General features: G+C 37.7%; 1 protein-coding gene across 1 annotated transcript in view; it reads left to right on the top strand.

The window, feature by feature from the left end:
- The window catches only part of CCDC18 (coiled-coil domain containing 18), a 103779-nt gene that overhangs the window by 20031 nt on the left and 66871 nt on the right, over positions 1–16877 (top strand). The window contains exons 9-13 of the mRNA XM_036255662.1: positions 64–188; positions 1286–1446; positions 13057–13280; positions 14942–15052; positions 16426–16557. Coding sequence (XP_036111555.1) covers positions 64–188; positions 1286–1446; positions 13057–13280; positions 14942–15052; positions 16426–16557 — 753 coding nt within the window. The remainder of the gene's footprint in view (positions 1–63; positions 189–1285; positions 1447–13056; positions 13281–14941; positions 15053–16425; positions 16558–16877) is intronic.

Raw genomic sequence — 16877 nt, 5'->3', positions numbered from 1 at the left:
GAGTTCTGAATAAAAAATTACATCATATTATACATTTATATATGTTTACTTTTAAATTTACAGTTAAAAAGAGAAATGTTTGGTTTTAAATCATCTCTTTCTAAGTACCAGATGAGTAGTTTGTCAAACAAGGAAGACAATTACATTGGCTGCTGTGAGGCAAATAAAATGATGATTTCGGAACTGAGGTATGGTTTTCAGGTTCTGAAGTTGTAGTAAATACAATATTTTAAAAAACTGGTAATAAATTAAGATCTTTATTTATTTATTTTTTTAATCCTCATCCGAGGACATTTTTCCATTTTTTGTACAGACAGAGTGGGAGGGAGAGAGAGGGGAAGAGAGAGAGAGGGAAACATCGATGTGAAAGGGACACATCGAGTGGCTGCCACCCGCACGACCAACCAGGGCCGGGGACAAACTGCAACCAAGGTACATGCCCTTAGCGGGAACCGAACCCGGGTCTCTCCAGACCGCAGGCTGATGCTCTAACCGCTGAGCCAAACCGGCCAGGGCTAAATTAAGATCTTTAATTGAAATATTGAAAAATATACAAAAATTCCAGAGAATACTATAACAAATATCTGTTTCTACAATTACGAATTGATCTTAACATTTTGTGATATTTGTTTCAAATCTGTTTCTTTAAATAAACAATAAAAAATTATAGATATATGATACATTTTGATTCTTAATCACTAGTCCCATTCTCCTCCTTAGTATCCACTGTCATGAATTGGGTGCATAGTCTCCACCCATTTTGCACTCACAGAAATATACTTTGTGTTTATATTGTTTGTAATTTTGTTTTTTCACTCAACATTATTTTAAAAATTCATCCATGTTGAAGTAGGTAGAGTGATTGACCAGTGCATGGATTAGTGTGGTAATTTAGTTTTTGTAGCTGTATAGGGGTCTATCCAATAACTGTTGCAATTTACTTACCTATTCCTTTATCAATAGTTACCATGTTTCTAGTTTTTGTCTATTAGAAACAGTGCTGCGAGTTACATGTTAACTACAATATGGCAAGTTTCTGCAGTATATGTTCCTAAAAGTGAAAGTCTGGGTCATAGGGTGTGTACATTTTCAATTTACAATGTATCACCAAATTTCTAAAGTAGTTGAACCAGTTTACAACCCAGTGGTATAAAAGAGTTTGCATATCCTGTCCAATGTTGACTAATATCAGAGTTTTAAAAATTTTACCATCTTGAAAGGTAAAAATGGTATGAGATATTTTATAGAACCTTATTAATATTGTTTGGCTTCTTTTCTCTATTAGGATTAAACTTGCAATAAAAGAGGCAGAAATTCAAAAGCTTCAGGCAAATCTGACTGCGAATCAGTTATCTCAGAGTCTTATTTCTTGTAATGACAACAAAGAAAGTGGCAAATTAAGTAGTTTAGAAACAGAACCTGTAAAACTAGGAAGTAGTCAACTAGGTGAGTATATTTTATTGAATTTTTAAAATAAATTGTGATCAGAATTCTGTATGATAGTTTTAAAAAATAAATGGATTGTCAACTGTTTGGTTTCTGTTATCAAACATGTTAAGTAATCTGTTATTACTAGTTATGGATTGATAAAACAGCAAAAATTATTTCAAAATTCTGAAACTTTGCATCATTCTTTAAAAATATACTTTATTGAAGTAAAATTTTCTTACAATAAAATTTACCCAAAAAACAAGCATTTGACAAATGGTTATCCCTTGTTATCATCACCACAATCAATCCTTTGTACTGCTTCCCAGTTTAGTTTGCATTTAATTTTCTCTTCTTTTTTTTCAACTTTTCTTAAAATGAAAGCTGAGATTATTGACTTTAAACTTCTTTTCAATGTAAGTTCCCTGTAGGCAATGTGTTAGCTTGCATCCCACTAATTTTTATATATTGTGCTTTCATTTTATTAATTTCAAAAATCTTATATCTCTTGTGTGTATTTATTTCTGAATATTTAGGGACTTTCCGTTTATCTTTGTTATTAGTGGTAGATATTGGGTTGTTTCCATTAAACAGGTTAATTCATGAGTGAACCAAATTTAATTTTATAAAAACTGTTTTGAGTCTTGGTATAGTAGTCACCATACAGTTGAATTGTTCCAGATGCATTTGACAAAAATTATGTATTCTGTAATTTTTTTTTTAAGAGAGAAAGGGAGAGGGAGAAAGAGAGAGAAACATCAGTGAGAGAGAACATCAATTGGCCACCTCCTGCACACCCCCCACTGGGGATTTGGCCCACAACCTGGGCATGTGCCCTGGGAATCAAACCGTTGTCCTCTTGGTAAATGGGTCGATGCTCAACCACTGAGCCACACCAGCTGTGCGTGTATTCTGTAATATTTGAGTGGAGTGAGGTGTTTGTTTTTTTTTTATTTACTTATTGATTTTAGAGAGAGGGGGGGAAGGAAGAGAGAGAGTGTGTGAGTGAGAGAAACATTAATTTCTTATTCCACTTATTTATACATTCATTGGTAGATTTTGTTATTGTTGTTAATTCTCACCTGAGGATATTTTTTTAGTGATTTGTAGATAGAGTGGAAGGGAGGAAGGGAGAGAGAAACACCCATGTGAGAGAGATACATCGACTGGTTGCCTTCTACATTACCCCTACTAGGGCTGGGGATTGAACCTGCAGCCCAGGTTTATGCCCTTGACTGGGAATTGAACCCAAGACCCTTTGGTCTGTGGGCTGACGCTCTAACTGCTGAGCCAAACTGGCCAGGGCATTGGTTAACTCTTGTATGTGCCCTGACTGGGGATTGAACCTACAACCTTGGCATATCAGGACTATGGTCTAACCAACTGAGCTACCTGGCCAGGACGGGTGGAATGTTCTTTTGAAAGTCAATCATGTTAAATTGGCTGCTAGTGTTATTTAAGTCTTCTAAATTAGGATACCTCGGCTGGGAAGGTCCTCCCTGAGGACTGAGGGGTCCCCGTCCCACACCAGGTGCCCTGCTCAGGGTTCCAGTACCAGGAAGAGAAGTCCCCATAACTTCTGGCTGTAAAAACCAGTGGGAACTGATGCTCAGGGAGGCTCAGGCGGCTGGAGCTCTAGGCAGCTCCTCTTAAAGGGCCCATGCTTAGACTTGTTCACTCTAAGCTCAGAGGGGAAGCAGCTTGAGGGGCGCCAGAGATATACAGGGAAGAACTGAGCTGTTTCAATTGGAGCAAGGGCTAGAGAGGTGGCTTTCTCCTGGATAGACTTGCTGTCAGAGGCCTTTGTTCCTTTGGTGAGCCCTTCCCTGGGGTGGAAGATCTGGGATTCCAGCCACCATATCTGGGACTCCAGCAACCTGGCTCACACTGTTTGCCCCGCCCTGGTGATTCCCTGAGGCCCCGCCCCACCTTACTTTCAGGCCCACCCAAGCTGTTGCCAGTTGCTTTACCATAGCATTGGCCTGTCTTGGATCCTGCTTCAGGTTTTCCTAAATCCTTTCAAACAAACAGCATCTGGTCTCAGCTAGCCCCATATCTCTTGTTAAGTAAGACATAGAAACAAACACAGGGAGGGAGCCAAAATAAGGAGACAAAGCAATAGGTCCCAAATGAAAGAACAGAACAAAACTCCAGGAAAAGAACTAAGTGAAATGGAGGTAACAGATGCTGAGTTCAAAACTGCTTATAAGGACACTAAATGAACTTAGTGAGGGCCTCAAGAGCATAAAAAAGAGCAGTCAGAAATGAAGGAGGTACTAACTGAAATAAAGAATAATTTACACAGATTCAATAGTAGAGTAGGTAAAGTCAAGAAGCAGACCATCGATTTGGAATATAAGGAAGCAAAAAACACCCAATCAGAGGAGCAAAAAGAAAAAAGAATCCAAAAAAATAAGGATAGTGTAAGGAGCCTCTGTGACAACTTCAAGTGTGCCAACATTCGCATCTTGGGGTGCCGGAAGGAGAAGAGAGAGGACAAGAAATCCAAAACCTATTTGAAACACTAATGGCAGAAAACTTCCCTAACATGGTGAAGAAAACAGACATACAAGTCCAGGATGCACAGAGAGTCCCAAACAAGATGAACCCCAAGAGGCCCACACCAAGACACATCATCATCAAAATGCAAAAGGTTCAGACAGAGAATCTTAAGAGCAGCAAGAGAAAAGTACTTAGTTACCTACAAGGGAGCCCCCATAACACTGTCAGCTGATTTCTCAAAAGAAACTTCGCAGGCCAGAAGGGAGTGGCAAATATTCAGAGTGATGAAAAGCAAGAACCTACAACCAAGATTACTCTATTCTGCAAAGCTGTCATTTAGAATCGATAGCCATATAAAGAGGCTCCCAGACAAGGAAAAGCTAAAGGAGTTCATCACCACCAAACCGTTATTATAGGAAATGTTGAAGGGTCTTCTTAAAGAAAAAGATACAAAATGTGAACAGCCCTGGCTGGTTTGGCTCAATGGTTAGAGCGTTGGCCTGAAGTCCAGAGAGACCCGGGTTCGGTTCCCGCTAAGGGTGTGTACCTTGGTTGCAGTTTGTCCCCGGCCCTGGTTGGTCGTGCGGGTGGCAGCCACTCGATGTGTCCCTTTCACATTGATGTTTCTCTCTCTCTCTCTCACTCTCTCACTCTCCCCCCCCCGCCCCCTCTCTCTCCCTCCCACTCTGTGTGAACAAAAAATGGAAAAATGTCCTCAGGTGAGGATTAAAAAATACATATATATATGAACAAACAAAATGGCAATGAATACATAGCTATTGATAATTGAATCTACAATCAAAATGAACAAGCAGAACAGAAACATTCTCATAGATACAGAGAACATTTTGTTGGTTGCCAGGTGAAAGGGGGGTTGGGGGACTGGGTGAAAAAGGTGAAAGGATTAAGAAGTATGAATTGGTTGCTAGATAAACCTCAAAGGGAAGGAGGGTTGGGGGGTGGGAAGAAATAAACCAAAGAACTTATTTGCATTTATGCATAACCAATGGACACAGATAACTGTGGGGAAAGGCAGGAGGGGGTCAGTGGGGAAAAAATGAGGAACATCTGTAATACATTCAACAAAAAAGATAAGTTTTTCTAAAAAAAGAAATTATTTTTATTTATTTTTGTTACAGAAGTTTCTCCTTTTTTCCCCATTGACACCCTCCTCCCCATCCCCTCACCCCATCCCCAGGTTTGCTGTCCATGTCCATCAGTTGTGCGTACATGTATATAAGTTCTTTGAATTATCTATTTGCCCCTCTACACCCTCTTCTGAGGGTTGCCAGTCTGTACCCCACTTCCACATCTCTGGGTCCACCTTTTTCCTCAGACTGTTATGTTCATTATATTCCACAAATAAGTGAGATCATGTGATATTTATCTTTCTCTACTTGGCTTGTTTCGCTTAGGATAATACTATCCAGGTCCCTCCATGTCATCTCAGGATAAGAGATCTTTCTTTCTTACAGCTGCATAGTACTTCATTGTGTATATGTACCACTGCTTTTTTATCCATTCGTCTACTGATGGACACTTGGGCTGTTTCCAGATCTATTGTAAATAGTGCTGCTATGAACATGGGGGTGCATATATTCTTTCTGATTGGTATTTCAGGCTTCTTAGGGTATATTCCTAAAAATGGGATCACTGGGTCAAAGGCAATTCAATTTTTAATTTTTTGAGGTAACACCATAGTGTTGCCCATAGTGTCTGCACCAGTGTGCATTCCCATCAGCAGTGTACTAGAGTCCTCTTTTCTCCACACCCTCACCAGCACTTGTTTGATGATTTGTTGATGGCGGCCATTCTGACAGATGTGAGGTGATACCTCATTGTTGTTTTAATTTGCATCTCCCTGATAATTAGTGATGTTGAGCATTTCTTCATATGCCTCTTAGCCATTTGTATGTCCTGTTTGGAGAGGTGTTTATTTAGTTTCTCTACCCATTTTTTAATTGGGTTCTTTGTCTTTTGTTGAGTTGTATGAGCACTCTATATGTTTTGGAAATTAACCCCTTATCTGATGTATCATTGGCAATTGTGCTCTTCCAAACAGTGGATTCCCTTTCCATTTTTGTGTTGTTTCTTTTGCTATGCACAAGCTTCTTCGTTTGATGAAATCCCATGTGTTCATTTTTTTCCTTTGTTTCTGTTGGCTTAGGTGATGTATCAGTGAAAATTCTGCTGCGTATGATGACCGAAATTCTGTTGCCTACATTTTCTTCTAGGATTTTTATGGATTCAGGAGTCACATTTAAGTCTTTTATCCATTTTGAGTTTATTCTTGTGTATGGTGTAAGCTGTGGCTATTCAGGGTCTTTTTTAGTCCCATATGAACTAAAGTATTTGTTCTAGTTCTGTGAAATATGTCATTGGTATTTTGATGGGGATTGCATTGAATCTATAGATTGCTTTGGGTAATATGGACATTTTAATGATGTTAATTCTTCCAATCCATGAACAAGGTATGTGCTTCCACTTTTTTATATCTTCTATTTCTTTACTTTTTTGGTTGAGTTTATTCCTAGGTATCTTAATTTTATTGCCGTGATGGTAAATGTGATTGGTTTTTTTTTTGTTTCTCTTTCTATGACTTCATCATTGGTGTATGAGAATGCAGTCAGTTTCTTGACGTTCATTTTGTATCCTGCTACTTTGCCAAATTCATTAAGTCTAGTAGATTTTTGATGAAGCCTTTAGGGTTTTCTATGTATAATATCTTGTCATCTGCAAATAATGACAGTTTCACTTCCTCCTTTCCAATTTGGATGCCTTTAGTTTTTCTTCATGTCTGATTGCTGTGTCTAAGACTTCCAGCACTATGTTAAATAAGAGTTGCAAAAGTGGCCATCCCTGTCTTGTTTCTGTTCTTAAGGGAAATGCTTTTAGTTTTTGCCCATTGAGTATGATGTTGGATGTAGGTCTTTCATATATGGCTTTTATTATGTTGAGATATGATCTCTCTATTCCCACATTTCTGAGCGTTTTTATCAGAAACGGGTGCTGGATTTTGTTGAATGCTTTTTCAGCATCTGTTGATATGATCATGTGTTTATTATATTTTATTTTGTTTATTTTGTTTTGTTTACATTTATTGATTTGTGAATATTGTACCAGCTTTGCATCCCTGGGATGAATCCCACTTGATCATGGTGAATAATATTTTGATGTATTGCTGGATCCGATTTGCTTGTATTTTGTTCAGGATTTTGGCATCTATGTTCATCAGGGATATTGGCCTGTAGTTTTCTTTCTTTGTAGTATCTTTTTCTGGTTTTGGAATTAGAATTATGCTGGCCTCATAAAACGAGTTTAGAAGTCTTCCTTCTTGAATTTTTTGAAATAGTTTGAGGAGAATGGGTGTTGGTTCTTTGAATGTTTGGTAAAGCACCCCTGTGAAGCCATCCGGGCCTGGACTTTTGTTTGCTGGGAGAGTCTTGATTGTATCCTCAATTTCCTTAGTTGTTACTGGTCTGTTCAAGTTTTCTATCTCTTCCCAGTCCACTTTTGGGAGACTATGTATTTCTTGAAATTTGTCCATTTCCTTTAGATTGTCGAATTTGTTGCCATATAATTGTTCTTAGTATTTGTTAACAATTCTTTGTATTTCTGTGGTGTCAGTTGTTACTTCTCTATTATTTCTGATTTTGTGCATTTGATTTCTCTCTCCTTGTTTCTTGGTGAGTGTAGCTAAGGGTCCATCAATCTTGTTTATCTTTTCAAAAAACCAGCTCTTTGTTTCTATGATCCTTTGAATTGTTTTTTTGGTCTCTATGTCATTTATTTCTGCTCTGATCTTTACTGTTTCCTTCCTCTACTTGCCCTGGGGTTTTCTATTTGTTTCCTTTCTCGTTCTTTAAGTTGTGAGGTTAGATAGTCCATTAGAAATTTTTCTTGTTTCTTTTTTTTTTTTTTATCCTCACCCGAGGATATTTTTCCATTTTTTATACAGATAGAGTGGGAGGGAGAGAGAGGAAGGGAGAGAGAGAGAGAAACATCGACGTGAAGGGACCCATCGAGTGGCTGCCACCCGCACGACCAACCAGGGCCGGGGACAAACTGCAACCGAAATACGTGCCCTTAGCGGGAACCGAACCCGGGTCTCTCCGGACCGCAGGCCGACACTCTAACCGCTGAGCCAAACCGGCCAGGGCTTCTTGTTTCTTGAGGTAAGCCTGTAGTGCTATGAACTTCCCTCTCAGAACTGCTTTCACTGCATCCCATAGATTTTGTGTTGTTCTGTGTTCATTTTCATTGGTTTCCAGGAATTTTTAAATTTCTCCCTTGATCTCCTTGGTAACTTATTCATTGTATAATAACATGATATTTGGCCTCCATGTGTTTGGATATTTTTGCTGTAATCGATTTCTGGTTTCGTGCCATTGTAATCTGAGAAGATGCTTGATATGATTTCAATCTTCTTGAACTTATAGAGACTTAGTTTGTGTCCTAACATGTGGTCTGTCTTTGAGAATGTCCCATGTGCACTTGAGAAGAATGTGAATTCTATAGTTTTGGGGTATAATTCTCTGAAGATATCTATTAAATCCATTTGTTCTAGTGCTTCATTTAGAGTCTCTGTTTCCTTGTTAGGTGTTTGTCTATAGGATATACCCAGTGATGTCATTGGGGTGCTGAAGTCCCCTGCTATGATTGTATTGCTGTCGATTTCTCCTTTGAAGTCCTCCAGAAGATTTTTAATATATTTTGGTGCTTCTATATTGGGTGCATATATGTTTACCAAGGTTATATCTTCTTGTTGGATAGATCCTTTCAATATTATGTAGTGACCTTCTTTGTCTCTAGTTTTGGCCTTCATTTTGAAATCTGTTTTATCAGATATGAGTGTTGCTACCCCAGCTTATTTTTCCTTTCCCTTTGCAGAAGATTTTTTTCCATTCCTCCACTTTCAACCTATGTGAATCTTTTGTTGTGAGGTAGGTCTCTTATAAACAACATATTTATGAGTCATACTTTCTTATCCAGTCAGCATTCGGAGCATTCATTCCAATTACATTTAAGGTGATTATTGATATGTACTTATTTATTGCCATTTTTGTTTAGTGTGGTTATATTTTTCTTGCTATTTCTTCTACTAATTACAGCAGTCCTTTTAACATTTCTTGCAGTGCTGGTTTAGTGGTAATGTATTCCCTTAGCCTTTTTTTTGGTCTGGGATGCTTCTATTTTGAATGATAGCCTTGCTGGGTAGAGTATTCTTGGATTCAGATCCTTGTTTTTCATGACCTTGATTACTTCATGCCATTCCCTTCTGGCCTATAGTGTTTCTGTTGAGAAGTCAGCTGATAGCCTTATGGGAGTTCCTTTGTAGGTAACTTGTTGCTTACGTCTTGCTGCCTTTAGGATTCTCTCTTTGTCTTTAATTTTTGGCATTTTAATTACTATGTGTCTTGATGTGGGCCTGTTTGGGTTCTTTTTACTTGGGCCTCTCTGTGCTTCATGAACATGAATGCCTTCTTCCTTCACCAAATTAGGAAAGTTATTTGTCACTATTCCTTCAAATGTATTCTCTAACCCTTGCTCACTTTCTTCTTCTTCGGGGACTCTTATTATGTTTCCAGTTGTCCTACATTTCTTTTATGCTGTCTTCCTGTTTGTTTGTTTTTTTTATCCTCATTCGAGGACACACTTTCACTTTTTGTTCAGATAGAGTGGGAGGGAGAGAGAGGATGAGAGAGAGAGAAACATCAACATGAGAAAGACACATTGAGTGGCCGCCACCTGCACAACCAACGAGGACCTAGGACAAACTGCAACTGAGGTACATGCCCCCAGCGGGAACCGAACCCAGGTTCTTCTGGACCGCAGGCCGACGCTCTTACCACTGAGCCAAACTGGCCAGCACTCTTTCTGTTTTCTAATTGTTTTTTTCTTTTAGTGTTCTGATTGGTTGATTTTTTTTACCCTGTCTTCTAATTCACTTATTTGGTCCTCAGCTTCCTCTAGTCTGCTGTTTAGTCCTTCCAGTGTGTTCTTTATTTCTGCTATGTCATTCTTCATTTCCTCTTGGTGGTTTTTCATTTCCAATTGGTTGAATTTCAACATTTCTATGTCTTTACTCATGGTGTTGATGTCTTTACTCATGCTGTTGAGTTTCCTCAAGATTATGGCTCTGAATTCTACCTCTGATAACGTGCTTAACTGCATTTCATTTATCTCATCTTCGGTAGAGTTCTCTTGTTCTTTCATTTGGGATTTGTTTCTTTGTTTCACCATTTTGGCTATCTTAGTGGGTTTTGGAGCCTGCCAGATTTTCCTTGTGGGTGTTGGTGTTCTGCTGTTTGTGGTTCCCTCTTTGGGTTTCGATGAGCATGAGAGGACCCACATTAAACACCACTGTCAAGTCTTACTTTCCTGGGTAGATTTGCAAGCCCAGGAATGGTTCAGTTATGCCCAGGATGCCCAGGAACAGTTCAGTTATCCTCTAGCTTTTTGCCTCGAGGTTATTAGTCGAGGTTCCTTGAAGAGCCTTGGGTTCTCAATTGAATTAAAAACTCCCTTAGGTGTTCAGTGTAAGAGGATTTCCCAAGGGTGAGGCAGATGCTGGTTGTTAATGAGCCTCAATTTGCATTTCATGGCCCACCTGGGTGGGGTTGAATCTTTGAGGGAGGTCCTGCTGCCTCTCCCCAGAGCCCTGAGAAAGAGTAAGATGGCCACCATCCTGCATGGCCGAATCTCAGTAAAAGCTCTGAGCACCCTCCAAATTCCGAGTGTCCCCACACAGTTCTAGTCCAGTCCGCCCTCCCTCTGTCACAGCCCAAGGTGAGTGGCTATGTTAGCACTCTGCACTGTGGAGCAGGCTTTGGATTTTATCCCTGAGGGCACTGCTCACAGCTAAGACCACTGCTGTCTGTGGGCTCCCAGCCCCCCTCTCGTGCCTCTGCAATCCTACCAGGATCCATTCAGTGTTCCTGGTTATATGATCATCACAAACTGCTTTTCTGTTGCTTTTTCCCAACGATGTGTCTTTATTTTAGTTTTTCCAATTCCAGTTTGGTTCTGGGAGATGGTCTGTGTAGCTTCCATTCACTCCACCACTATTTTGGAATCCCAACTATTTTTGATTAGTGTTTGCCTCGTATGATTTTTTTTCATCCTTTTAATCTGTATTTTTATATGTGAGTATCTTATAGAAAGCATATAATTAGTTCTTGCTTTTATAAGCAGGTAGACATTTTTACTCCTTAGTAGAGATGTTTAGATCACCTACATAAAATGAACTATAGGCACTGGCCAGTGTGGTTCAATTGGTTGGGCATCACCCTTTCCACCAATAGGTTGTCAGTTCAGTTCCTGGTCAAGGCATGTGCCTGGGTTTCGGGCTCAGTTCCCAGTAGGGGACATGCAGGAGGTAGCTGATTGATGGCTCACTCTCACATTGATGTTTCTGTCCTTTCCTCTTTTTTCCTCTCTTTAAATTTCAATAAAAACATAAATAAATGTATATAACTATCGATCTTTGGGGGTTTAAATCTAACATCTTGGTGTATTTGTTTACTATTTATTTCATTGGCCTTTGTTCATCTTTCTTGCCTTGATAGTATTCTGTTTTTTAAATCTCTACTTCTTGAAACAAGCCAAGCAGAGAAAGACAAATATCATATGATCTCACTTATTTGTGGAATATAATGAACATAACAGTCTGAGGAATAAGGTAGACCCAGAGATGTAGAAGTAGGGTACAGACTGGCAACCCTCAGAAGAAGGGATGGTAGGGGGAGGAAGAGATAAACCACAGAACTTATATGCATGTACGCATAACCGATGGACATGGACAAGAAAACTGGGGATGGGATGGGGGATGGGGAGGAGGGTGTCAATGGGGAAAAAAAGGAGAAACATCTGTAACAAAAATAAATTAATAAAAAATTATAAAATGATAACTAAATAAATCTCCACTTCTAGTTAATTAACTATGCCTTTTTTTCTTTATTAGTTTTTTTAGAGAGAGATATGGAAACATCGATGAGATAGAACATTGATTGGCCACCTTCTGCATGCCCCCACTGGGGATTGGGCCCACAACCTGAGCATATGCACTGACTGGGAATTGAACTGGTGACCTCTTGGTACCTGGGTTGACACTCAGCCATTGAGCCATACTGGCCCGGCTATACTTCTTTTTTTTTAAGTGATTGCCTTAGTGATTAACATATGCAGCTTTAATGTATCACAGTCTAGCTTCAAATACAGTGGGCCATTAGCAGCAGAAATGACAGCATAGAAAAGTAGATATTAAGTGATTAGGGAGAAGAAAGATGAATTAGCAGAGCAAATACTAATTTTTAGAGGTGGTGATATATGTCATAGATTCTCTGACATCTAAGAATAGAACCAAAGATAGGTAGTGTAGAAACTGAAATATTAGCAAGATGGAAATTTGATGGGAAATCACTATTTATACAACCCTTGAAACCATAATATATCTCTACTTGTTTCTACATTTGTTATGTTTTCATGCAGTCATGTACATTATGCCTTTATAAAGCACTCCTGTAAGTTCAGTTATTTTGATGTGGCTAGATGTGTATGTTTATAATAGAGAAGGGGTGTAGTCAAACAATTGCATCTCGTAACTCTCAGCAGTTTTAAAAAGCATCACTGAATTCTCATTAGTTTGGACTGAGAGTCATGTTTTCAGCTTTGAACCTACATCTATACACAATAGATTAAAATATTTTTAATGATCTCAGGTTATCCTAATATATTTTATGATTAACTTCAGTTTAAAGAGACAGGAAAAGGTTTTTTTGTTTTTAATAAACTGATTTTTTTACAATAATGTCTATCCAAAAAATGGGATTTTTAAAGGTAGAGAAGGGCTCTTTCTGGTACAAAGGAATAGTTTTTCTGGTATGAAGGAAATGTCTAGAAAAGTGAGTGATTCAGAAGAACTTATTCCCACTTTGTTATGTATTTAATTTAGAAAATACCTTGCTATGTTCACTTCATTATATTTTCCTTAATGTATGTTTCATTCTCCATTCTCTTTACTATTTTTTAGATCAGAAACTAAACTATGTGATTAAATCTCTTAATATTGTAATGAATTCTTGTCTTGAAGTTTAAACAGAACGACTTTCCTTTTATTTTTACTAGCAGAAAGTATAAAAGATAAAAATCAACATACTGTGAACATGCAATATGAAAGAGAAAGGCAAAAACTTGCTTCTGGAATAGAAGAACTACGTACTAAGTTGACACAAATAGAAGCTGAGAATTCTGATTTGAAAGTTAACATGGCCCACAGAACTAGTCAGTTTCAGCTGATTCAAGAAGAGCTGCTAGAGAAAGCTTCAAACTCTAGCAAACTTGAAAGTGAAGTAAGCTTGCATTAACTGTTTATATGTACTAAATTTTCATACAAGAAAAAAGACATTGGCCCTGATCAGTTTGGCTCAGCAGTTAGAGCATCAGCCCGCGGACGGGAAAGTCCTGGGTTTGGTTCCCGCTAAGGGCACGTACCTGGATTGCAGTTTGTCCCTGGCCCCAGTTGGGGTTGTATGGGTGGCAACCAGTTGATGTGTCTCTCTCACAGTGATGTTTCTCTCTCTTTCTTCCTCCTTCTCTGAAAACAAATGCAAAAATGTCCTCAGGTGAGGATAATAAAAAAAAAAAAAAAAGATTGTTGTAGAGTTTTATTAAAAATTGTATGTTTTGCCCTGGCCAGTTTGGCTCAGCGGTTAGAGCGTCGGCCTGCGGTCCGGAGAGACCCGGGTTCGGTTCCCGCTAAGGGCACATACTTCGGTTGCAGTTTGTCCCCAGCCCTGGTTGGTCGTGCGGGTGGCAGCCACTCGATGTGTCCCTTCACATCAATGTTTCTCTCTCTCTCTCCCTTCCTCTCTCTCCCTCCCACTCTATCTGTACAAAAAATGGAAAAATATCCTCAGGTGAGGATTAAAAAAAAAAAAAATTGTATGTTTTAGTGCAGTTTTATACATTTACAAAATTAATGGTATCACATAAGTTATAAATTCTTTCTAAAATTATTGGAAACATTTGCATTTTAACTATGTTAAAAATAGGAAAATACACTCTAGGTGCTAAAAGATCTAAAACTTGGTGGAACTTATACTGTGTTTACTCTATTATTTCTTCTAAGTATAAGTTAAATGGATAATACACATGTATAAGTAAAGTATTTGGATTATGCAATTGGAAGACAAGTGGTGGTAATAGAGGATTTCAAATTTTAGGAAAGCAGAACTACCTGAGAAGCATGTTAAACATGCAGATTTCTGGATCCTATCTTAGTGATTTTGATCTAACAGATATTGAATAATGCTCAGTAATCTGCAATTTTAAAAAAACTTCATGTGAATCTGGTAGATAAGCTATGGATTACATTCTGAAAAGGGGATAGATAATGTGTTTTATGAGTATCTGTTCTTCATCTCCCCTGAGGAAAGAACAAGGATGCCTCATTAGGTAATTGGGAACCTCGATCACTTGTGTGCATGTTATTTTCAGCCATCAAACCAGGGGCTGAAGCTATGTACGGAGATAACTTTTTAAATGTCTGAATTCTCATCCTAAAGTTGGTAGCCAAGGAAAAGACCTATGGGGTAGGAGCTTAATTAAGTAATGGAAAAGGAGACTTAGTCAATCTGTAATTATAGCTTTAGCTTACTTAGGAAGTTGTCAAGTACTGAGATTAATAACTTGTTTAAAAATTATAAAATTGGCACAGTCTTGTTGAAAATACAGAAAGGGACAAAGAAGAAATAAATCATTGATAATTCTACTACCAGAAATAACTATTGTTATACTAATTTTACAGTCTTTAATAGCTACTTTTCATAAATGTGTTAGCGTGCAATCCTATTTGGACATAGGTATCTGAATTAAATTACTTATATATTATATGGAATAAGCTGTGTCATATCTCTGGTCTACCCTCCACTCTGTTTTTCTTCTAACTAATCACTTATTGTTTAAGGTAATTTTTTAAAATAATTTTTTATTTATTTCTGTCTGTTTTCAGATGACAAAGAAATGTTCTCAACTTTTAACTCTAGAGAAGCAGCTGGAGGAAAAAATAGTTGCTTATTCCTCTATTGCTGCAAAAAATGCGGAACTTGAACAAGAACTTATGGTAAAAATTACTTTTTTTTTGCTGAAAATTCACTGTGACTTTAAGGCACTTGTGACATCATGTTTGTTTTAGTATCATTATTATAAAATGTACCATATAGGAGAGTATGCATTCTACTAAACTTTTCTCATTATTCTTTTTTTGTTTTTATATTTTTAGGTTAATAGGCTTATATGCAACTGTTAACTACATTTTCTTTTTTAATATGTAATATTGATTTTTTAGAGAGAGAGGAAGGGAGAGGGAGATAGAGATAGAAACATCAGTAAGAGAGAAACATCAGTTGGCTGCCCCCTGCATGCCCCTTACTGAGCAAAACCAGGGCATGTCCCCTGCCTGAGAATCGAACCTGCAACCTCTTGGTGCATGGGATGATGCTCAACTAACTGAACCACACTGGCCGGGCTACATTTTCTCTTTTTTATCCTAGTAGAGTTGAAGGAAATAGTAGTAATTCTTTGATATTCTCAGTATTTTATTTTACTTTTTTTTAATCTTGTATATATATTTTTAATAAATAAATTTAGAGCAACAATCTTTAATTTTCCCCCAAAGATCTGAGTATTATTGTCAGTACTTTAAAAAGATACCAGCAATGGACTATTTTCAAAAGTTTATTACTTTATTATTGGCACCATGTGGAATATACTTTTTTTTTTTTTTAATTTTATTTTTGTTACAGATGTTTCTCCTTTTTTACCCCATTGACACCCTCCTCCCCATCCCCCCCAACCCCGTCCCTGGCTTTGTTGTCCATGTCCATTGGTTATGCTTACATGCATATAAGTTCTGTGGTTTATCTCTTCCCTCCCCCTACCACCCCTTCTTCTGAGGGTTGTCAGTCTGTACCCTACTTCCATGTTTCTGGTTCTACCCTATTCCTCAGACTGTTATGTTCATTATATTCCACAAATAAGTGAGATCATGTGGTATTTGTCTTTTTCTGCTTGGCTTCTTTCACTTAGGATAATACTTTCCAGGTCCCGCCATGTCATCTCAAAGGATAAGAGATCTTTCTTTCTTACAGCTGCATAGTACTCCATTGTGTATATGTACCACAGCTTTTTCATCCATTCGTCTACTGATGGACACTTGGGCTATTTCCAGATCTTAGCTATTGTAAATAGTGCTGCTATGAACATGGGGGTACATATATTCTATTGTCAGTATTTTAAAGTGATTTAATTTTCTCATTTTGATACAGTTTTAAAAATTATTGTCTTAATAAATATTTGAATATTTTTGAAGTTAGACATATTAACTAATATCAATCTTTAAAGAATAGAGTATCACAGATTTAATGCTTTACTAATGTACTTTTATGTACAACTAGCTCTCAATTATATTATTTTTAAGTGTTTTTGTATTCCTAGGAAAAGAATGAAAAGATAAGAAGTCTAGAAACCAATATCAATACAGAGCATGAGAAAATTTGTTTAGCTTTTGAAAAGGCAAAGAAAATTCATCTTGAACAGCATAAAGACATGGAAAAGCAGATTGAAAGAGTAAGATATTATTAATATTTCTACAAGCAGATATAATATATATTTAGAATATGAATGCTAAAAATTACCTGGAACATTACTAGCCCAGCTTTCTTTTTTTAATATATAAGAACTTAAAGACAGAAAAGTTACTGACAAGTACTATACTTAGAATCCCATTACTTTTTTTTTTTTTTTATTGATTCTTTAGAGAGAAAGGGGGAGGGAAAGAGAGATAGAAACATCGATTGGCCACCTCCTATACTTCCCCCACTAGGGACTGGGCCCACAATCTGGTCATGTGCCCTAACCAGAAATCGCACCAGTAACCTCTTGGTGCA

Source organism: Molossus molossus, unplaced genomic scaffold (genome assembly GCF_014108415.1).
Source record: "Molossus molossus isolate mMolMol1 unplaced genomic scaffold, mMolMol1.p scaffold_m16_p_12, whole genome shotgun sequence".
NCBI lineage: Eukaryota > Metazoa > Chordata > Mammalia > Chiroptera > Molossidae > Molossus > Molossus molossus.
The sequence above is the reverse complement of the archived record's forward strand: the minus strand, read 5'-3'. Positions and strand labels throughout refer to the sequence as shown.